The 22,755-nt window shown below is 47.3% G+C and overlaps 1 protein-coding gene across 2 annotated transcripts in view; it reads left to right on the top strand.

Annotated features, from left to right (window-relative positions):
- ERI3 (ERI1 exoribonuclease family member 3) overlaps positions 1 to 22,755 on the top strand; it is a 130,500-nt gene that overhangs the window by 34,238 nt on the left and 73,507 nt on the right. For both annotated transcript variants that reach the window (XM_048313661.1, XM_048313663.1), the window contains exon 6: positions 17,257 to 17,329. In XM_048313661.1, the coding sequence (XP_048169618.1) occupies positions 17,257 to 17,329 (73 nt within the window). The remainder of the gene's footprint in view (positions 1 to 17,256; positions 17,330 to 22,755) is intronic.

The following is a 22,755-nucleotide window of genomic DNA, read 5'->3' as shown; positions in this document are numbered from 1 at the left end:
TGCTCCATCGCCGATTGGGTGCTGCAGCGTGCAGCGTCACATCTGATTAGCACCGTGCCAGTGGATGAGGCTCGAGTGAGGACTCCCTGCCAGCTCTGACTTGTCTCATTTCCCATTACTTTTATCCGTCACCACAAATGCCGAGTCTCTCTCCTGAACTAATTAAGTTTGCGTGTGTTTAGACACATTGCCAAATAGGGTTTAGCAAAGCAGAACTGAGCATCTCTTTTTAAAGAGAGAAAGCAGAGAGCTGAAACAAGGCTGCTCAGATAGGGAGACAGAGCCTTGGAGACATGCAACATCCATGAGCTATTTCCGGGAATCACCCCACGCTTCCCTACAAGACCTGCGGTGTAGCTGATGCCCGTTCCTACGGTGTTGAGAACACAGACTGGGCACAAAAGGCATTGGGGCAGTAGGAAGGGAGGTGGTACTGCTTGTCCACATTTGGAGGAGTGTTGGTGGAAGCACTTCGTGATAGAAACCTGGTGGGGTTCCAGAGGAATTGAGGACAATGAGGTGAGTGCAACACTCCTGGCTTAAGGAGTCACCACTTGTGACTTGTGTTAGGTCCACTCCTAACTGCTCTTTCTTTTCTCAGCTTCCTTAGTAATGACAGCTGCTTGCATAGCTGCAGTCCTCTTACCCATGTCTTGAGTGGTTTGGAGTTCCTGTCCTCTGTTGTCCTTAGCTTGGCTGCTAAACCATGCAGCCTTGTTCCTGGCTTCTCCAGCAGTGACCTGGGCATTTAGTTTGGCTTCTGTCTGCATGTTCTGGTCTAGAGCTGAGGCATGGTGTCTTCTGGACTGGCCTGTCTGCTGTGAGGGCTTCCGGTAGATGCCACTGGTGGGTGCCAGGGAGGCACAGTGGGATGAGCAAGCTGGATGCAGGGAAGTGGCTATAACAAAGAGGAGGAACCTACAAGCCTGTCAGTGGTGGATGTAGGGATATGGTGGGGAAATAGCCCCATCTAAGCCAGGAGTTGCAATGTGTGTAGCACTTGTAGCTCAGACAAAAGCACCAGAGGAACAGTGATTGTCAGGGTATTGCTCTCTGCTGATAGTGTCTGGCACTGCTGGGTCTGCAGGATTCAAGATGTAAACCAGCTGTTAAAGGATCAGTAAAACCTCTGCTTGGCTTGCTGATCTTCAGGGAGTGAGGCACTGTGTGGCTACAGACTTGACTGCTCTTGGACACTGGAGCTTCCTTGGAAGCTGTTTGTCTGTCTTCCCTCAGACAACAAGGGAGCACTACTCACAAGGAGCTGGCTGCCCAGAACAGGACACCACGCATCTGGGAAGGGCTTATGGAGGTTTAGCATGAGTCAAGGTCCTCGGCCATGCTAGCAAAGGCTTTGTCATGGGTATGCTGCACCATCAGGTTGAGAGTTCCTGTTGGAGGGGATTTGGTTGCTGTTGGAGAGAGTCCATTGCATGAGAGGGCTCCTAAATGGAATGCTGATCCTCTACTGGCTGCGCTTGGATCAGCCTGCTTTCAGTGCTTGGTGTGTGTGAACCAGGCTGGAGTCGGGGAGACAGCAGCTCTCCTACCAGCCCTCCCCTTCCCTCTTGTTAAGATGCAATTTCTTTAATGAGGAAAACCTCTTGAGTAGGAACATCACCTTTCTTGAAGGCTTGTCCTGACAAGGCAGTTCAAGCCGACAGAGTCGCATATCAGCTTCAGCAAATACCAGTCACTCATTACAGAGACTCTTCTCCCCCCCACCCCCCAGCAACACCCCTCATTCCCAGACAAGGGAATGAATCACACTTCTACTCTTGAATACATCATGACAAGTCGTGGTTCTAATGAGAGAGGGCCATTCATTCTGGGTGGAAAGTTCTCTGTGTCGACTCAGAAATGTTATTAATTAAAGAGAGCTACCTGAAGCAAAAGATGAAAGGAGCACCAGACCTGCCAAGCTAAAATATGAGTGGGGATACAGCCTCGTTAGACACACGGTCCTCAGGCCTCTGCATGCTCAGCAGGAGGATTCCTTTAGCCTGTTGCAAGGAGCTATAGTCAAGTTTAACAGCTCCAGGGATGGATTCAGATACCTGATGTAGTCTGCTTTAGTGCTTGGACCTCATTCTGCACCTAGGTTGGAACTGACACTAGTCATTAAGCAAATAGCATTGATGTGGCATTGGGTGGCGAGGGTAACGTGCCTCTGAAGGGGCTGAGGGAGCTTCTGACTGCAGGAGGCAGGCTTAGTGGAAAAAAGGGTACTTAGTATCTGCCAGAGTTGAGCCCTTGTAATATAAGCTCTTTAGTGTAGTTTATCTCTGCTGAAATGTCAAATTGCTTTCCTCTGTGTTCCTCTTAAACACAATGTGAATTAATCTTGGCAACGAAAGAGGCCTTTTTACCATGTGTTCATAGCTACAGAGTTGAGATACAGTGAGGTTAAGTGATATGCCTGTGGCTGTGCAGGCAGGCAGAGGCAGAGCTGAAGCCTCATGTCCCAAATCTCAGACCTACACCATAATGTCAGAAGCATCAGTTAATCCTTCTCCTTCCAGATTTGGATCGTTCTGTAAAAGCATTGAGCATAGCTAAAAGTATTTGTAGGCTTTGGTCTATATAACTCTGACATGAAGATGCTTGTACTGCACTTACTGTGGCTGATCAGAGCATGCTAATTTATGTCTTCACAGGAAACTACTGCTCAGAAGTTTTTTATTTTCTTAAATAAGTGTTAAAGGCAAGTACTCTGTAATATAGTGATAAAACACAGTGAAGTGTCTTGAAATGTTTATAGGCCTCGGTGCTCTTCCTAGGTTGGATATTAGTAAATTCGAAGCAGTAAGTTATACCATTGCTTAATTTTGTCTTACTGTTTTAATTCTTTCCTTGCAAATTATACAGGCTGGGAGGATGCTTGCCTTCTCAGACCAGCTCTAAATGTGGCAATGGGTTGTTCTTTCCAGACTTCTGTCCTGGAAGTTTTTGAGATCAACATTGGGTCATGAATGGAAAAGAATTGTTGGTGTTAGTGTCCCCTGTATGTGCTGTTCTTTATCAGACGACCAGGAGGGGGTTGGTAGCCTCGTCCTCGGAGAGAAATTGCAGATGGCTACTGACTGGGGTGAGTGGGAACACTTGGGTAGTCATGAGGAAAGGCAGGAGAAGGTGTAGGGTGGGCTGGTTGTGTGGCAGCAGGGCAAGAGGTATGTTCAGAGTTGAGAGTAACAAGAAAGATCTGATAACTGAAAGATAACGTAGTCATCTGCATTTAAGGCTCATAAAACAATTCCTTTCCAACTAAGATCTTCAGATTAGCTTGGTGGTGTTTTTTTAGTGGGGATCATTTTGCTGAACAAGCCTATGCTGTATCTCTTCACACAGTTACATTGGCTGAACAAAGAATGTGGTGTGAACTACAGTGAAGGGATGGGACTGAGTATCCAGGGTCAGGAACCTTTTGAGTCAGCTTTGCTGATGGAGTTGTTCATGTAATTACATCCTAAAGTGCTTTGCTGGAGCTAAGCAAGGGAGCCTTGTGAGCACTTACAGGGAATAGCACTGACCCCATTCACTTCTGCGACCCTGCAGTCCAGCTTTTTGTTTTTAAAGAAAATGATATCACTGATGCAAAACAAATTTTGGATTTTAAGATTCTCCCTTTGTACACTGTTATTTAAAATTAATTTACCAGACTTAACTTCTGTTATCCTTATGTACCAGTTACCCTGCCTGATTCCTGTTCTTGTCTTTGTTTGAAATAATTGGTTGTGTGGGCTTCTGCAAGTTACATTGTCCAAGATATCTGGGAATGCCTTTGGTTTAAGCTTTGGACATGAAATCTTTGCATAGGGATAATCATGCAATGGACTGTCACCTTCAGGTCTGCTCCTTGTCTGGCATATCATAGCAAAGACATTTGTCATAGTCAGGGCTGTAGTGGCCACAGATTTATTGAACTGTGTTGCCCGGTGCACTCTGGGGAGCAGGACTCTGCTGCCTGGGAATAAAGACCGAAGAAATTGGAAGCAGCATGAAAGATGCTGGAGAAACTTACAGATAAGTTTGCAGTGTAGGGGAGAATGAGATAGGCATTGCATCATGTGCTTTATTTCCAGCACTGAACCTTTGGGATGGAGTAATAAATGGAGAAGGTGGATTTTCTACCCCTGAGTAACTTAACTCTGTGCTCTTCAGCTGTGTTTGAAAACAGTCACTCTGAACTGGATGTAAGTCAATGACCTCAATGCCATCTGCTCATAGAATAGGGAACCATAATTCCCTCTGCACCAGGAATCACTAAGGTGAATTCTGTGTCCAGAGTTTTAGTGAATTCAGGCAAAATGTTTTCAAAATCAATGGATCTATAATGGGTCCTTGGTAAAAAACACAGCCTAGCCTCTGTCTTTATGAGAGCCCTCTAATAGCAGTTCACAATCGTGGTGATTCTGTGCCTTGAGGAATTGAAAAGCTGGTTGGCTTGGGACTGCAGAGGACAACCACTGGAGGGCTGTTTGCCGTCTGAATTTTGTTGTCTGTGGCATGTGTGAAAAACAGGATTAGCTGCACAAAGTATTCATTTTCTCTTAAAACAGCTTAATTTTTCTAGGGTTAGACAGCCATAGTGTTTCATGCTGGGTCTGAAATGTCAGCTGTCTTCCTTTGAATCCTAGCTCTTCTTACTTCGCAGCTGAAGCAAAGCAGTTGTGTGTTGGCACCCGTGCTGCCCTCTCAGTGGCTTGGCTGGGAGAGATGTGCTTATGGCTCCTCTGCTTAGAGAGCTCTGCTTGAAGAATACTGCCAGCCTGGGAGCAGCATCCTTCCTTTTTCACTTGCTCTACTGTGTGAGTCCATAGCTTTCTTGAAAATGTTTTGTTTGGATGTTTGTTTCCTGTTGGGAGCCATTTTCCTGGATGGGTTCAGTCCCTTTCCTCCTGAAGCTCCTGGCTGGCAAAGACCTACTGGGCCATCTTGAGGTCATCCCTGGTATTTTCCCTCCAGCGTATTCTCATGTGCCTTGTCCAGCGACACTCTGTGTCCTCAGGAGTGGATGACCAGGTGTGTGCAGGACTTGGAAGGACACTGGAGCTGCAGACTAACTTTTTGAGCTGAGTCCATTTCAAGTTGGAGTCACCTTTTTCTGTGTTTGGCCAAGGTGCTGCCCTCAGCAGCCTGGCACCCCAAAGGCAGTGTCATGTGCTCAGACGTTGATGTGGACCAGGCATTAGCAATGATGTGAGGCATATGGAGGTGGTAGTAGAAGAAAGCAGAATAGAGAAGTGTGTGAGAAGAAGACAGAGGAAGCAGGGCGATATCCTGGCAGGGTTGTGTGCGGGAAGCTCATACTGCCCAGGACTTCATCCTGCCTTGGTCCTACCAGCTTTGCCTCTCTTGGAGCAAGGATTTCTCTCCTCTCCACCCAGCACCTACACTCTAGGACACCCTTTGTTTTTCCTCCCTAGGTGCCTTTTGGTCATCTTTAATTTCCTTGCTTCAGTTTTTCCATCTGAGCGTTGAGCCAGGTCTCGGTGTTGACTGTCGGCCAGCATGCCAAAGGTGCCTGGGCACTGGCTGAGTTCAGTTCCTCATCCCTGCCTGGAGTCACGTCTGTCCCTGCAAACCGGATGGATGGAGTAGGCTGGCGGGAGGTTGCCAAGACCTCTCCTCCAGCTCTCAGTGCTCCCAGCTCTGAAGAGAACTTTTACATTTTATGGACCATTTAGCTTCCCAGTGGTGATCCTAATTCTTCACAGCATGTATATGCCATTTCTTGGTTATTAAAAGGACCCCTGAAAAGGAGCTGCCCTCTGAGTCAGAGCTCTTCCATGCAGTTAATTGCAGGAAGGTTTTCCTTAGACTGTGAGGCTTAATATTTCCAAACTCTCCCTATGCTAAGAGGGTGAATTAATACCCAGCTTTCCCCACGGCTGCAGAGACTGACCCTTGTGCACCATCAGTAAGCAGGCAGGGGAAGAACACTTGTGCTGGGAGTAGTTCAGACTTGGAATTGCTCTGGAGGAAGTCTGCTTGCTTTCTGCATAGCGCTCAAGAGTGCTTTAAAGGTTGTCTGGCCAGGTGTCTCAGTCTTTCATCTCTATATCCTTATTTCATGTGACACTTCAGGAGCCAAAGTAGCCTCCATTTCTTGGGGGCCCAAGCAAACACCATGTTTACTGGGAAAGGAGTGATTACCTTGGACTGACTGACAGGTCAGCCAAAGATTGGATGGATGGACTGGAGGTGGTTCAAGCAGGGAGGTACTTGTCAAGTCACTGTGCTGTGTATGAGAAAACAGAGGCAGCAAGCCATTAGACTGTATTTCAGGTGTGAGGCAGCTGCTGAGGTCCTCTGGCATTGTGAAATGCCAAGTGAAATGTTACTGCCATGCAGAGCACAGCAGTGTGTTGGAATTAATGAGTCTGGTGTAGGAAGAGCACGTGAACAGTCTGGAGGGTTAATGTGTGAGGGTGATAGACTTAGGCAAGGGTTTGTCATCAGGATTGCTCTGTTTGGGAAGCACATTCTAATGGTGAGACCACATGAAAAGAAATTGGGACTTGAAAGGAGAGCACTAAAAATCATCAATTGCCAAAGTTGTTTTGCATTTGCTGGAGGCCTGAAGCAAATTGTTGGGCTCTAAGCACCTCGGTCTTGCACTGGATTTACAGGTAAGGTGAAATTGAGAAAGGGCTAAGTAATTAATTCCTCTTCCTGTGACCAGGATGGGAGATGATTCTGACTTGCCACTTCTCCTCAGAAGTTGCTTCAGAAGCTGGTAAGGACTCTGGTTGTGAAACCCAGGAAGCAAAGAGGATCCCTGGGTGCCTGACAATTCCTTTTCTCTGTTGGTTCTTTCTTGCAGGCAGCCTCGGGCTGCCTGTCTCTTTGTTAAGAGAGTGACAGCAATGTGACACCGTGAAAATAATTACTAACAAATCACGGTGGTGACTGCAAACAGCTCGCTGTCTTCAGAGGCATGTCAGGGAGCATTAGAGCAGGGCCGTGGGAGCGGCAGAGCAGCTAGGGGCTCTTTCTCTGCTCTAGGCTGAGGGAAGATCTTCGGAGACCTTTGGCGCCTGCCACCCCCACATCATTCCCTTCTCGTTGGCTCTTTCTTTCCTCTCTTCCCTGCCTTTGCCATCAATAATTAAGCCCATTAATTGCACAGTGAATTTAGAAAAGCTGCTAATGGTAAGACAGGGCTTCTGCCTTCCCTGGATTCAGCAACCAGCCACAGAAAAATGAAAAAAATTCTGGAGAGGTCTCATGGGCAGAAGCACATCCAAGCTGTGTTTTCTATCTTGCAGCTCTCATGTGTTGCCCTGGGCAGCAATATTTATTAGCAGCATGCCCCTAGGAATTCATGGGCTGTTGGTACAGTTGGAGAATGGCCCATGTCCTTGTCCTCAGGAGCCTCCAGTCTCGGTGAATCTGAGAATAGGTTTGTATTTGTGCAGAGCATCACAGGAGACATGCAGTTACCTGGCATGTCCAGCAAAAAAAGTGGGCAGAGGAACGAGGACATTCCAGGATACAGTAGAGTTGGTGCCAATCAGTGTGATTGAAGCTGCAGGTGAAGACAATCCTTCAGGGAATAAGGAATGAACAGGTCATGTGTCAGGAAGGTGGCTGGTACCAAATAGAGCAGCTGGGGGAGTTTCTGCAGGGATGAGCCCCTGTGGCTATGTTGGAGTGGGGACCCTTCTGTGGGGCTACACAGAGTCTGAGGGAAGCTCCCTCTAAAGCCTCTCGTTATATTGATATAAAGCTCCCTCCAAAGGGCAGGTCTAGCAGAGATACTGATAGGAAACTGGAAGGCAGCTGCTGGCTGAAGTGTCCTTCAGCAGCATTGATAATCAAACCCCTGGGCAGGCTTTGAGAGGGAGCTCACAGCCTGCCCTCCCCTCCTTGTTCCTGGTGGTATTTCATCCGCCAGTTTGAGAACAGGCCATGCCATCTGGCAGGGCTGCAAAGGGAGGCAGAAGGTGTGGACGGGAGCCTGCTCCCAGGCGCCTGCTCTACTGTGCAGCCTTCATTCCCATTCCCTTAGTTACTAAAGTGATTTTCCTGACTGTCACATCTGTAAATAATGTTGCTGGCGTATCTAGCTGGATGCAGAATGGCGATGGATGGGGGAGGGCCGGCACTGAGGGTGGCCGTAACAGCCCCTCTCCCCGACTCATACAATATTTATGCAGGGCTGGGAGTCGGCGGCACTGACCTCCAGGTCGTGCTGTTAAACAGCTCCCGCAGCCCCTGCATCCTAATTGCTGCACTTGTCCTTTGCTCTGGAGGATTCGCTGCTCCTTCTCTCCAGCGAAGCAAATACTAATGGCAGCTTGTGCTTGGAGGTGGGAGCAGTCTCTTCCCCACAAGGAAAAGACAAACTTGTTTTCCCCTGTGCATGTGTAATTTGCACAGAAAACTGTGCTCAGACCTTGTTACCCAATGTGCCAGTCTCCCCACTGCTGTCAGCATGAGAGCCCAGGAAGCTGCTGTGCATGCAGTTTTGGGTTGTGTATCATCAGAGGGCACGGGAAGGTGGTTTACCCAATGCCACTGGCTCCTATTAGGATTTCTCTTTTCCCTTTAGTGGGGAGTGGGAAGAAGAAGCAATCTCAGAAGTCAGTTGAGAGAGTAGAACTGGATGATGTGGTGCCAGAGGAAGACAGAGATGGTGCCAGGAAAGAAGGGGGGTTCAAACAGGGTCACAAAACACAATGTAGATAAATAGTCTGCTTCAGTGAGTGGAGAGAGAGGTGATGCAGAAGGCTGGAGACTCCCTCTTTGGATGAGGGGCTCTTCCCCTTACAAGTGGTATAGCCATGGCTGGAGGTGGAGACAGACCTGGCAGACAGGGTTTTTCAGCTGATTCAAGTGGTTCAAGCAAGCCCAAAAGAGAAAACTTTTGATTGCTAGAGCTGCCATGGCTTTCCCCCATGCCTTTTGGCCAGGCTCTGTCCTGCTTGGGGCTTCACGTCAGGTGTCTGCAAGTCCAGTGACCTGACTGACCACCCACGTCCTTTATCCTGCCTTCCTGGGTTGGCAGATCCCCTCTGTGACTGGAAAAGTGCTGTTTAGACTGAAGACTAATGGCCTTTAAGTGACATGATTGTATTATGTTAAGCGTCTATAGGCTTTACCATTAGGCACTAAACAGTTTATGACTCATAGCAGAGAAGCCCTTGTCCTGAAGAGTTTATACACTAAATGGTCTGGACAGGCAAGGCTTGGAAGAGGCAAGGTTTACTCCTGCCTGTCAGAGAGCAGGTCTAAGGAAGGCCTGGGACAGGATGTGTCTTCTCAGTTTAGAGCAGCACCTTGCTCTAGGTCTTACACGTTCAGGTTTCCTGGGGAGAAATACTTCTGCAGTGGGAGGAGAACCATATTTAATTTTAGCTTAGTTTTTGTGCATGTTTTGGCTTTGAGGGGGCTTAGACACGATGTGTTGTGGGTGCATCCGGTTATCAGATGTATTCCCTTACTCAGTGCGTAATTACAGTGTTCTGCAGCAGGAGTCTGAATGCTCCCTCTTAAAGCAGCTAGTATGCAGAGAACCAGGTGATTACTAAATTAATGTCTGTATGAAACACTTACTAAGAGACCATATAGACAGAGAAAGGACACATGCTCTGTGTAATCAGGCTCTGCTGGAGCATGATTCACAGAATAATTTAAATAGAGATCTCTAATCCAACCACCTGATCAAAGCAGAGCTAACTTCAAACTTACATTGGGTTTCTCTGGGTCTTCTCCAGATGAGTTTGAATGTCTCCAGGGAAGGAGATTTTACCACCAATCTGTTCCAGTGCTTTATTACCTGCATGGTGAAGAGTTTTTCCTGATGACAGATTGGACATTCACCTGCTACAGCCTGTGGTCGTGATGCGTGACTTTCACTGAGAACACAGTATTCAGTTTTGTACACTCCTCTTCATAAGATGCTGTATAATGTCATGTTTAGTATGCATGCTTAGTATTCACACCAAGTTTACATGTAAAAATCTGTTTTTAAGGGTTCTTCATAGGGCAGGTTCCCAAGGCTGGGGAGGCGATCTCAGCCTTGGAGACTTTGCAGTATCTCTTTTCTTGGGAGGAGTGTCATGCATTTCTGATGTCAAAGGGAAGTCACCCTAGTCGTTCTCCATGTCTGGAAGGGATGGTGAGAGCATTTGCTCTATCCCTCCACCAATCTGGAACAGTGTGAATCTTCTGCCTGCTGCGCTTCTCATCTCGGCTGAACCATGGAGCCAGTAAGCTCTGGTTTCCTGCATGGTAATTAAGTACTTATTTAAAAATCAAAAAGCTCAGTTCTGATCCTACTATCCCTGGCTGTTTACAAACTCCAGGGAGAGTAACTCTAGATTTACTCCTACATGCCTAGCAGTAGAATCAGGCCCAGTAAATAGAGCTATGAATCTTTTTAAGAGAAGCTGTTAAGAAGTAGCACATAGATTTATTGTAGCATCATGTGTGTGCAATTGTTGATGAACATCTTCTGTTGGAGGCTGAATACCTGCTGTGTTACAGCCTTGCTCTTAATGTTGAGATAGCATCTCTGCCAGCATCTTGCTGACGCACAGACAGATACCCATAAAAGGGCCAGATCTTGCTTGGTGTTAAATGCCTTCATGTTTCATTAAGGTTGATGGCAGTGGAAGGCACACAGTGCTTTGCAGGACGAGCAAGTCACGACAAGCCACTTGCCCTATGTGCTTTTTGTGGCAGAATTATGTCCCTAGTGTATACATTGCTCTGGCTGCAGTCTGGGATAATACCGTTTCCATTCTCTGGCTAGTGGCTTGGAAAGCAAGGGTCTTGAGGTTCTCCCAAATTTCTTAGTACCCAGCAAAAATTTCGAGAATAAGGATCATGCTGTTAGCATGGGATGGGTGTTCAGATATTTCAGCCAATGCTGCTATGAGTCCCGAGTGTTGAGGCGTGCAGTTTGTCTTTTAGGCTTCCTAGGCAGGAATATGTCTGGTAGAGAGAGAACACAGCTCTGTCCAGAATTGGCATCACAGAAAAAGAAAGAAGATCTGAAAGTGCCAGGTATTAGCCTTGCTGCTTAGCCTGTGTTTTTGGCCTCATTACACTAATCCAATTAAAGATTGGTGGGCAAAGATAATGCACACTCCAGTGAAAGGGTTTGTGTGGCAACTGCTTTCTTTCCTGGGCATCTGGAGTGGCCTAAGTTATGTTGTGCATCACCACACCTCCCCAGGCCCTGCAGACCCACTGGTGCCTCCATGTGCCATGGTGTGTGCTCTTCTCCTGCATTGTCTCTCTCTTATTACTAATGGAGCATGGATGCATTTTAGCTGCTGGTCAGCCCTCATTAATATCCAGAGATGACAGGTTGACATTTGTAAAGAAGACTTGCATTGACCTTCATGTTGTGCATCGGTGCGGTTGCCATATAGTGCCCTGTGCTGGATGCTTCTTCCTGTGCTGCCTCGGGAATGCATTTGTGTTAGCAAAGGGACCGACTGCTCTGTAACCCTTTGCTGCTGTCAGGAATGCAGGCAGTGTGCCTGGATATCTCTACATCCCTCTGCCCATTCCAGGACTGTTCGCTGTAGAGCCTCCATCCATCCCGGTGAACCAGACTGGAGGGTATTGGCGTTGCACTTGTGGCTCCTTGTGGAGGTTTGGTTTTTGAGTACTGGGGGCCTTAATGGAAGACAGCTTTATGGCAATAGCAATGTCCCATCTTCTTCCTTTTCCTGACTCTTGCTTCTCTGGGGAAGCAGCAGAAGAAAAGGCTGTGCTGTCCAGGCATCCTAAGTGCTGTCAGTTGCCTGTCTCTCCCCCAGCCCACGCCATCCCGGCTTGAGGACTGCTGCAGCCTGCTCAACAATGACATTTATTAACAGAGGGGGCTTTGAAAAAAGGCAGGCTGCTCCTGCAAAGGCTTCTCGCTGTAACTCTGTCTCCTCTCACCAGCCCGTCTGAGGCAATGGCTGCTGGTGTTGAAATTCATTAGTGTTACCTGACAGGCGATGGAGGCTTGCTCTGTCTGTTCCCACTTCCCTGCTCTCATGTCCCTGCTTCATGCATGCTGATATTTAAAGCTGATGTGTGGCTCATAGGCTTGTTGCACTGTGACAAGTTTGGGGGTGGTTGAGAGAACTGAGAGGGTGGAAGGAAAGCAAAGAGGGAGGGAGATGGGACCTGTCTCAGGGTTTCTGCGAAAGCCCAGGGCTGTTCAGACCCTCTCCAGATGTACAGTATTTCCACAGCTGCTGCTTGAGAATATTAAGTACAGCCATGCAATGTGGTTTGTCCTGCACTGATGGGGGGCAGAGAGAGACAGCACTGTGTGTGCTTGGTGAGAGTGGGGTGCAGTCACCTGGCAAGGGCTTATCTGGTGGAAAGCAAGAGCAGGTGGGCTCCTCTGGCCCCTTGAGTGGTGTGTGGGGCTGACATCCCACTCTACATCAAAACAGAGCAGCACCTCTGGACTGCGTGATCCAGAGTGTTGACGAACCTTGCTTTGAACGAAGGTGCCAGGCTGAGGTGGTTTGACAGCTCCTCTCTTTGACCATGGTGCTGTTATGTGCTTCAGTATCCAAGCAGCTTCCTTCTTCAGTGAAGGATTTCCAGGGCAGGAGCCTGTCAGTCCTCTCCTTTGCAGCCCAATGCACTGGTGTTGGCCAGGACACAAAATGTTATGCATCTCTTACAACGCAAGGTCTCCAGGGAACAGATTTTTTTGGAAGGGTAAGATCGTGTCTATAAACCCCAAGATTTAATGTCCCTTTACCTTCCCATAGAGGAACTTGTTCTTTTAACTGCCTCAGTATCAATATACCCTGTGTGTAGCAAGTGGCTCCATTTCTTTGTCTCCTGACATCCTGAACCCAGAAGCAGATGGACGTTAACCAGCTCTGATTAGTTGGGAGAATCAAGCATTAATTTTTTATACGCCAGAACCACCTGAGTGATGGAAATCAATTATGGCTGCCCCTCCTCCTTCCATATTAATGTGTTGGCTCCGAGCAGAGATGGAGGGACCTGTTGAAATGAGAAACCCCTATTTCTTCGTTTGACCCTCTAGATAATTAGGGTTAAATTGATATGCTATCGCACTGGTGACACATTTTATCTGCCTCTGTTTGTACAAGAGGATACAATAGTGGAGGAAGGACCAATTTGTGCCCTGCTTTAGCTAACCAGACTGAGATAAAAGGTGTCACTAGTATGATAACGTTCTTGCCTCGTGCTCCTTTATTGTTGCTCAATTTGCTTTTTTTTTTTTTTAATCCTGTTCTTTTTCTTTCAATACCCTTGGTCATATTTTAACTCCATGCCATCGCATAATGACGCCCTGCTAAATGTGTGTGGAGATAGGCAACTCTGGCTGACAGCCTTCCCTGATAACCGAATTCCAGACCATCCATCACTAGGCTGCTCTCCTTAACTTAAGGAAAGTGATAACTAAAGCAAGGCCGTTTATCACCGCCGAGCTGTGCGCTTCTTGCCGCCTTGGAGAGAGCTGGCTTCCACAGCAGAAATGCAGCCATGTTACCTCACCTCCTATTTGCATCCCATTCATCTCCAGGCCCCATTTACCCTGCAGGGTAGTGAAGCAGGGCTGGGTGGAAATCAGAGCCTGGGGTGGTGAAAGCTCTCTGAAAATGGTGCAGAGTTGCCACTACTGACCATGGTCTAAGAAGGACTTAGACTTGTTTAGCTGGTGGAGGAGAGTGTGCTACCTGATGTCACTTGCTCTTCCACCCAAAGGGGATGTGCATTTTGGGAGCAGGCAGAGGTTATGCACTCCCATCTCTGCTTCTGGGACGACAGAGCACCAGAGCTGCATTGGAGGCTGGAAAATCCCACAGCCATTTTCAAGTTTATTCTGTATTGAATGCAGTCAGCGTTTGGCTGATGGGGTGGTTTTTGAAAGCCAGCTTCCTTCCCAAGGAGTGAGAGCTTTAGTGTTTGGGAAGCCAGTTAGACCTCATTCAAAAACTGGAAGGATCATGGGATGCTGAATGCAGAAAAATGTGCCATCATTTCTCTTCTCCCTTACCTGAGGAAGGGCTGAATCCTGAGCTCTCTGCTGAGGCAAAGCTGCCCTCAGTGCGCAAGTTTGGCTCTGGCAAGATCAAGAAGCCATACTGAGTATAAGAGCTTATTTGTCAAATAAGTGAATGCTCAAGTGAGTGGTGGCTCTGATAAATAGACATGCTTCCTTACAGGCCATGGTATTTCTGTTCCCCAGGACAGCCACAGATGTGCCTTATTTAGTCCAGCCTGGAAAAGATGATAGAAAAACTCCTGCCTGGTCAGCAGGCTGGAGAGTGGGGGGACCACTACAGGTGACAATCTTGGAGCTGGGAAAAGATGTTGCAGGGGTGTTTTCCTCCCTGTAGGTACCTGGAAACCCAGGTTCTGTGCAGTGAAAGCCTCTGGTTCCCTATGCCAGGAGTGCTGCATATTTAGACTAGACCAGACCCATATAGGAATCCTGTGCTAATCCTTGCTCAGTGGCTGTGTCCCCAGTGGCCTGGAGCCACCAGGACTGCATCTGCCAGCTCAGGGATAGACTTATGTTTTGGTCCATGCTGCTAACAGCCCGCCCAGGTTATAACATGTTGGTCTCCTGGTGCTTGAAAAACTTGAAGCCCCTCTGCTGCTGACAAGAAATGAGGGGACATCAAGGGGGAGGGGGAATGTCCTGAGGTCACACAGCTTCACAGGCAGTTTCTGGGGTTGTTAGTTGTTTGCAAAAATGCGTCATTTATTTAGTTGACATATTTATTTGGAGCATTTATTTTCTCCAATTAAAGACCCACTGTCCAGCGCCCAGGGCACACTGCCATCAGTCTCAGGGTGAAAACAGAACCAGGCTGTCCAGTTTGCTGGGCCTTTTGGTCCCACAGGGATGGCAGTGCTTTAGATGTCATTCATTGCACTGGGTGGTTTGCTGTCAATTCCTGTGGCTAACAAGAACAATGCTGCACTCACTTCATCTGGGCCCTATCCAGATGTAAGGTGAATTGATAATTTTTCCTCTAACTCTTGCTAACTTCTGTCATCATCCTGTCTAGCTAAATGTGAGCAATCTGAAAGAGGTTGGCCTAATCAAGTGCCTATATTTAGACCAGTTATTTGTTTTAGATAGTTCCTTTTCTTGTGATCTTTCTTGATTTGGGCACCAGCAAAAAGCAGCTTTCCTGGAGAAAGAGCTTTCTCAGCATGCTGATTGGGGCTGGTCGGGTCTGTTTGACTAAGGGATGTCATGGACATCTGTGTAATGGCTGTAAAATGCATGGGCCAGGCTGCTGTTTCTGTGGCAGCTGTGCAATTGTGAGGAGTGACTCCAGGTGCTTTATTTCAGCACAGTGGCATCAGATGAGCTGTGCCCAGGGATGGGACTGTGCTGTCAGCTTGCACTGCTTGCACTGCACACTGCCATGGCTCGTTCTCTTGACAGCCTTCCTGCTTTCAAAGAACTTCCTCTGGACATACTTATTCAAATGTGTTTGTATGACTTAAATTATTGGTCCTAAATCATCACACGTGCATCTTCTCAGGACCAGGCATTTGACTTTGGCACAGGAAGTCTATTCCTTTCTTAGCCTAAGCAGGGCAAAGGTGGTACACAGGTGGGTCCCGGTGTGTGCTGGCTCTGTTGGCCACATACTCCCAGGAGATTCCTCTGGATATGTTTCCCAGCTTCCTTCCTTTGCTTCGCATAGAAATGGAGGAGTCACCAAGACCAGACTGCTCTGGTACTGCACTACCCTGAGTCTCACATTATCTGCAAGTGCATTATCTGTGTTGCTCCTTCATCTCCTTACTTGGGGAAATGTCTGGAGAGATGCTTTCCCATTCACCAAAGGAATTGGAGCTGGGCTGAGCACTCAAGTACTGCCTGGGATGCTGATGGTGCACCTTGGGGTGTTTACCTTGTATCCAGAGTTTGTTCCTATATTTCAGTCTCGAGTCTGCAGTCTAGTCCGGACTATTCACTCTTTCCTCCTTGGAGAGCAGGAGAAGGCTTTGTCCTGGACATGGTAGTGGTCTGTGTTCAGATATTTGAGCAGCTGATGCTGGCACTCGTAGCTCTTCCTCCTCCCCTGCAATCTCCTCCTACAACCCCCATATGCTTGAGGAATTTGGGAGATTACCCACCTCTCTCTGTTTGCAAAAGCCGATTTCTAGGGTTGTGACTTTTAACATGCACAAACAGCTCTAATTTAGTCATTTATTTAGTTGATATATTTATTTGGGATGTTCCTTTGCTTCACTTAAAGATCCCATGACCAGTGCCCCAGGCATGCTCGGCAGTATGTGAATGAACAAGATCCATCAATTACTCTTGATCAGATCAAAGTGGCCAGAGAAAACTCATATAACTCATGTCCCTGCACAGGCTTGGCTGGAGCCACACTGTTTGCGACTCAGCATTCTCCAGCTGAGGGGCACATTCTCGCTCCCCTGCAAACTCACTGGGATCGGCACAGTGTGGGAAAAGCAGCTTTCCTGAGGTGCTGCTGTCACTTCAGGCAATCTGCCTCCCTTACCGGTGCAGTTTTGTTTTGAGCCCTATTCCATCGGCTTGCTGTAGGAAGGGAAAGGATAAATATGTGTGCTCATAGCTCTGGCTGCTGTGCTCACATCCCTGGCTGCTGTGCCAGGGATGTATCTCCCTAGTGAGATACACTGTGCAGCAACTTGTATCTTCAGAGTTGTGTCTGCTCTCTTCCTCCTGTTTCCAAGCACCTGCTTGGAAAACAGCCTCTGCTTTCTTAGCCCTACAGCACTGCTACCCAAAAAATGAATGCTTTGATGCCTCCTTCCCTCCTTCATGTCTCTTTTGATGTTTTAACCATAAAGGCCAAATGGAGAAGCACCAGGGCATGACAGGTGAATTGTCAGTCCTTCTGTCTGCCCTGTAAGCTGCTGGCAGAGCAGGATGGTTTTGCAGGGATTTGTGATGGGTTTGCTTAGCCAAAACCAGCCTGGATACTCCAGTCATCTTTGTGTGTTAGCCAGCGTGGAGAAGAGCTGAGTGCTGCACTTGTACACAACTGCTGTTCAAAATGTTTAGTCTAAAAGGTTTCAGCAGCCTGGATGTGGCTGGATGTATAAAAGTCTTAAGCCAAGCTTTACTCTCATGAGATTTTTTTGCCAAGAGCTGTGGTGTTTCTGATGTGCAGCATGATGTTACAGCAGACTCAGTCTTTTCCATCTCTGAACGAAATGCACTTAAGAAAACAGAGTTTGTGTTGTCAAGACACTGATTGAATCAAACTTGCTCTCTCTTCTCTCTTATAGGTTACCAGGACAATGCCAGTACTTAGGGCTGCCGGTTGCTGATTACTTCAAACAGTGGATTAATCTGAAAAAGGTACTTCTGTGCAAACTGCCACAGTCCCTGTCTCCCTGTCTCCCTGTCTCCCTCCTCCCCTTGTCCTTCACTTTTCCTCTTTAAGGAGGTGTCTAATAACTACTGCTGTTTTGCATTGAAATGAGTTATTTTCTCAGAAGCTGGGCTGAGCGAGTCCTCCAGCTCCCTATTGTATCTCCTCTAATAGAGTCTTACTATACTTGATGGGATGTGTTCTGCAGCTGGGGAGAACCCCATTGTGGCAGGCACAGTGCAATGCCTCTGCATAATATTGGGACACTGTGAGACCTCTTTTCAGTGAAGGTTGTGTTGTCACCGGTACTGCTGACTCTGTTTTGTTTTGCAGCCATATAAGGCTCCTAGGAGCATGGTTCCCATCAGATGAAATTCCGGTTAATAAATGTGGAAATACTCCAATGTAAAAATCAGCATTTCTCTTTGTGGTGTGGGGAAAGGGAGCTGTCTCAGCAGCGCATCCACCTGAGAGATCAGTGATCACTTTGCTAAGCACAATGCCTTGGACTCAGTACGGTCTGGTGCCTTGTCTTTTGCTCCACACCTTCCCTGGGTGGTTAAGGAGCAGCATGCTGTGCATCCACAAAGACTCCTGGCACAGCTGTTCCATCTACACAGAAAAACATGGTGATGCCATAAGTCACAAACCAAAGTGGGAAGAAAAGAACAAATGTGATTACAAGCAGTAGCAGGGTGAGGGAGGAGGTTGCAGTCTGTGCACAAGAGAAATTGGGGTGGCCGTCCTGGTTAAACCTTCAGATGAATAAGATTCCCTCCCCCCATCCAATTTAGTGCTTTATTTGGGTTTCTACGCCTTTTCCTGGTAATTAGGGGGCTCAGGAAGCAGAATTTGCTTATAAACAGCTTGTTGTTCTTGCAGTCTTTTCTTTTGTTCTTTTATTTATTTATTGTTTTAAATGGAAGCATGAGTGACAGGCTGAGCGGCCGCAGAAGGACAATTTGCATGATCTGTTCCGTCAAATAGGGTAGAACATGAACTTAACAAGGGATGCTGGCAGCACATTCCTGGCTGAACTTGTCAAAGGGTCTTGTATTTCCCTGCTGTCAGAGCAAATCTTTTGGCTGATTGCTGGTCCTTGGTAAATGAAATCTGAAAGCACATTGGGGCATTCTGCAGTTCAGTGACCATTAATGATCGCCATTTGAAGTTCACTAAACTTCCGGTGAATGGATAGCAGCTATATAACCAGCAGGTTGATGGCTGCAGAATAATAATACTCGAAAAAAAAATCCCTGTGTACTGTGATGTTTGCTAAGAAGTAGGTTGATCCATCCATGCTCCTCCTTTGGGCCTCAGGATGAATGACTTATGGCTCTTTCCCATAGTTCAAGGCTCCTGGATTTAGTGTGTTAGGAGCTGGGATTCATCATTATGTAGATGTCCAGGCAAGTGTCTCTTCTTCAAGATGAGCGTTCATGTATTGCATGTCAGCAAATACTGTGATACTAAGCTGAGGGCTGCTGAGCATCCATGAAGTCCCAAGCACAGAGCTAAATGCAGGAGCAGGAGGGAAGTTGGTGCAATGAAATGTTCCCCTACCCAGCTCCCTGAAAGGGTCACATGTTGAGCATGTAGGATGGGGGCACGTGGGTTGGTTTGTCCTCCTCTGCAGATGTGTTACTGGAAAGTAAAGTTTCAACCTCCTTCAGATCATGCAGGAATGTGAGAGAGAAATGCTGATCTTCTTCCAACCCCTCTAGTCCCTTAAAAACAATGAAGTTTTTCTGACACTTTAATACCTGACACCCTCTGACACAGAATGGTTCCAGGGACCCTGCATCCCTCTGGGAAGTGACGCATGTTGCAGAGGGGAGCAGAGACCTCTCCTGTCCTGTGGCTAAGAGCTGCTTCCCCTGGGACTTGCTCTTACCCCAGGGTGGTGATCTTTCTATGCCACACACTGCTTTCAGGTGCTTGTGGGGCAACTGCCTGTGTGTTTTCACAAGAGAGGATTTCCAGCCTAGATAACTGATTCTGTCCAAGCAGACAGACCCAGCAGAGACTCAGTCTCTATTGACTGAGCTCCCAGTGTAAAACAGATAAGATGATAAGAGTGGACAGGTAACAACTGCCCCCCCCCTCCCCCCCCATTCTTTCCTGCATAGCTCAGGTGGCCCCTTTTCCCCCTCCCTCTAGCACATTCCTGACCTAGAAATACTTCCTAGGCTGAGTCTGCCTCTGACCTGATCCATGAAGTAAGTGAAGGTGTTGTGGGGTGGCTGGGGCTTGGAGTGTGAAACCGTTGATTTTTAGGTCATGGATAATGCAGAGACTTGAATGTTTCAGATCTCAAGAAAACAGGCACATGAGACAGAGAGCAGTTTCCTGCAGGATGGCCCACCTGCACCTGCTGTACCTCCTTTGAGTCTCTGCTTATGAGCAGTGATAACAAGAGGACCTTTCTGAATTAGGGTGCTCCTGCTACAACTACCAGGCAATGCTGAAGTAGGATTACACACAGACAAGTTTGTGTATCTATGTGTAGTGCAGTAGCAACAAAATACGTTCCAGATTCCCTCTGCCCATGCACACACAGGTTCAGGTCCTCTTTGTCTCTGTTTTGTGTCATTTTAAAAAACAGTCCTTGTCTGGACTCCCTCTGCCAGAGCGTGGAATGCTCCAGAGCTCAGCAGATCTTCTTCCCGCAGTGATGAGAGAGTCTTTCTCAGTTCATTTGCCAATAAACTTCCTTTTCACTGCTGTGCTGCAGGAGCAGTTGAGGTGAGAACCTTGTGCCTGCAGGCAGCTTTCACAATTTCCAAGACCTCCCTCTCAGGCAAGCTGGAGACAGGAAGTGCCCCCGGTAGCTGCCATGCTTGCTTTGCCTCAGGCAAACCTTGTTGGATTGATCTGGCCGTTCAGGTGGTGGTGAGCTCCACATCTGACTGCTGCAATGGTGGCCACTGTGTCTTGGGATCTGTAATAAAGCCTTCTGTGGAGGAGAGAGTGGGGGAAGAAAGCTGCCTATGCACTTGACCATGTTTGCTGAAGTTTTACCTTGCCCTGTGCCCCCCCAGCCTGCTAATGCATCCCTTCCATCAAGCCTGATCGGTGTTTGCTGACATTTTTAATGTCACTGAGCGATCTTGTATCTCTAGTGAGCTGTCAGTGTGAGCTGACTCGGGGCAGAGAGTTTATCATGTTCTTCACTTCGATTAGCTCAGCCTTATGGGAGGGCAGCAGAAAGCAGAGGAGGCTTTCTTTGAATGCTGCAACATTTCAGATATCCCCCTAAACCATCTCAATAGAGAGCCACCATCCCATCTGCCAGTTCTCCTTAGGTACCTGTCATGTCGATCTGCAGAGGCCCCGTGGGTTAAGGCTGAGGTGCAGAACCAGAGCTACATCACTGGAGCTGGGTGCTCAGGGTGGAAATAACAGAGAGTGCTTCATGTCAGGAGAGAGGGACAACAGTGGAGTAGTATGTGCAGAGTGCAGGAGGCCATGGGTCAAGATTTATGCAAAAAGGAAAGCTCCTGCAGCTAGCAAGCTGCAACCAAGCTGCTGCCTTGAGAGTATCCTCAGGTAGCCTGGGTAAATCCATTACTGCTTATTCTAACACAAGGATCAGCTCTCATTTGTGCTTCCTGTGCTCTTTCAGGAGCCTCTGTGGTTTGTTTTCCAGGTCCCACTTGAGTTAGCAGCATGGCTGGTCCTGTGATGAATCCTCACCCCAGGGGCTGGAACCAGTGGTGTGTTAGGCTGAGGACACAGTGCCTGCAATCACAGGGTGTCCAAGAGCCTGGGAATGGGAAAGCCAGCAGGCAGTAGGAGTTGCCAGCACCACTGGGAGGGGAGCACATCACTGAAGGGAGAGTGGTTTGATGGAGGGAGGGGGTGGAAGAAGAGGGGTGAAGATAGATTTTCTTACAATGAGCTTGTGCAAGAAGAACGTTAGAAGGATGATGAGGGTATCAAAATGGCCAGACCAAAGATGTAACCCAGATTATCTTTATGCCAGAGACCAGTAGCCAATGCTCACAGGTCTAACAGGGAGAGCATGGCTCGAGTCAGCTTTCTCTGATTCCCAGCAACTGTCTCCTCAAGAGCTGAGAGCTGTCCCTGGACCACTGTATCTAGCACCCACTGTTTTTACCATGTCTACCAGAAACTTGTACACCCTTTTCTGAATCTGCTCATGCTTTCAGTTTCTACAGCATCCTGCAGCAATGATTTTTGCTATTTAATGATGTATCAGTTATCCTCTGTGTACTCTTAAGTTGTGTGAAGATGCAGGTCCCTTTGTTTCTTTTCAGCCTATTGTCAGATCATTTTCTTGGGCGTAGGTCTTGTATTGTGTGAAAGAAAATGTGTTTCTAGTTCTTCTTCATCATGCTATTCTTGATTTGAGACCTTGGTCATATTCTTGCTCAATTGTCTTTTCCAGCACAGCAAAACTTGTTGGAGGGCTGGCAGAAAGGCACTTGTGGGCTCTGTGACTCTAGAACTGGCTGTGGAAGTTATTCTTAACATGTGTACACTATCCTGATCTTCCATTTATTCTCTGGATGTTTTGCATTTAAAAGATGAGAGGAGTGTTTTATGTATCCACTAAGGGTTTGTTTTCTTCCTTGTTTCTCAAATTATATATATCTTTTTTTTTTTTTAAAGAAGACAATCTTCATACCCATCACAGAACTGTCCCTTTCTCTGCACAGCTACCCTGGCATCTTTGACCATCTTTGATTTCTGTTCAGAGGGTGCAGCATGTCTTTAGATACAGTAATAGTGGTTGCTTTAGGAGCGACAGAAAACTGGTCTTGGTTTGACATCCTGAAATTCATGAGAGTTTTTATGAAAAGCAAGAGTTGAATGATGTGTGTGAAGGAATGCAACTTTCCTTCTCTGGGCATGATGAAACAGAGTTGACAGAGCCTTGGGGAGCACAACGTGACCATGCTGGGGTGCTATGGCTGTGCACAGAGCTGGCCTTTTCCAGGGTCAGCCTTTATTGATCTGTAGATATTCCTGTTTGGAAGTAAACTGTTAATAAACATGCACAAATGTTTTAAGGTCACCTACTTGCATTGTGAAATCTGTCAGAGGAAACATGTAATAGGATGTTTTTGTTAATATTTGGCTACTAGAAATAAACACATCTTAAACAAACAAAGATTTGCTAACAGCTTTCTGTTTCTCTGAATTAACAATTCCTTCTGCCTTTGGAGTGGGAGGAGGGGCTCTGAGTACTTCTCAGGCACTTGGTGCTGAAGTGTCTTGAGTGCATTGGATGAAGATCATTGAAAGGGGTGAGAAATGGTTTATGTGTTAACCCGTATACCTGGAAGTTGCTTTTTTGAGGTCTAACTTCTTGAGGACTCACAGTGATTGTTATCAATTTCCTGTGTATTGAGTTACTGGCTGCAGGGAATATAAAATGCCTGGTAAG

The sequence above is a fragment of the Corvus hawaiiensis genome, chromosome 9, assembly GCF_020740725.1.
Source record: "Corvus hawaiiensis isolate bCorHaw1 chromosome 9, bCorHaw1.pri.cur, whole genome shotgun sequence".
Classification (NCBI taxonomy): domain Eukaryota; kingdom Metazoa; phylum Chordata; class Aves; order Passeriformes; family Corvidae; genus Corvus; species Corvus hawaiiensis.
The sequence above is the reverse complement of the archived record's forward strand: the minus strand, read 5'-3'. Positions and strand labels throughout refer to the sequence as shown.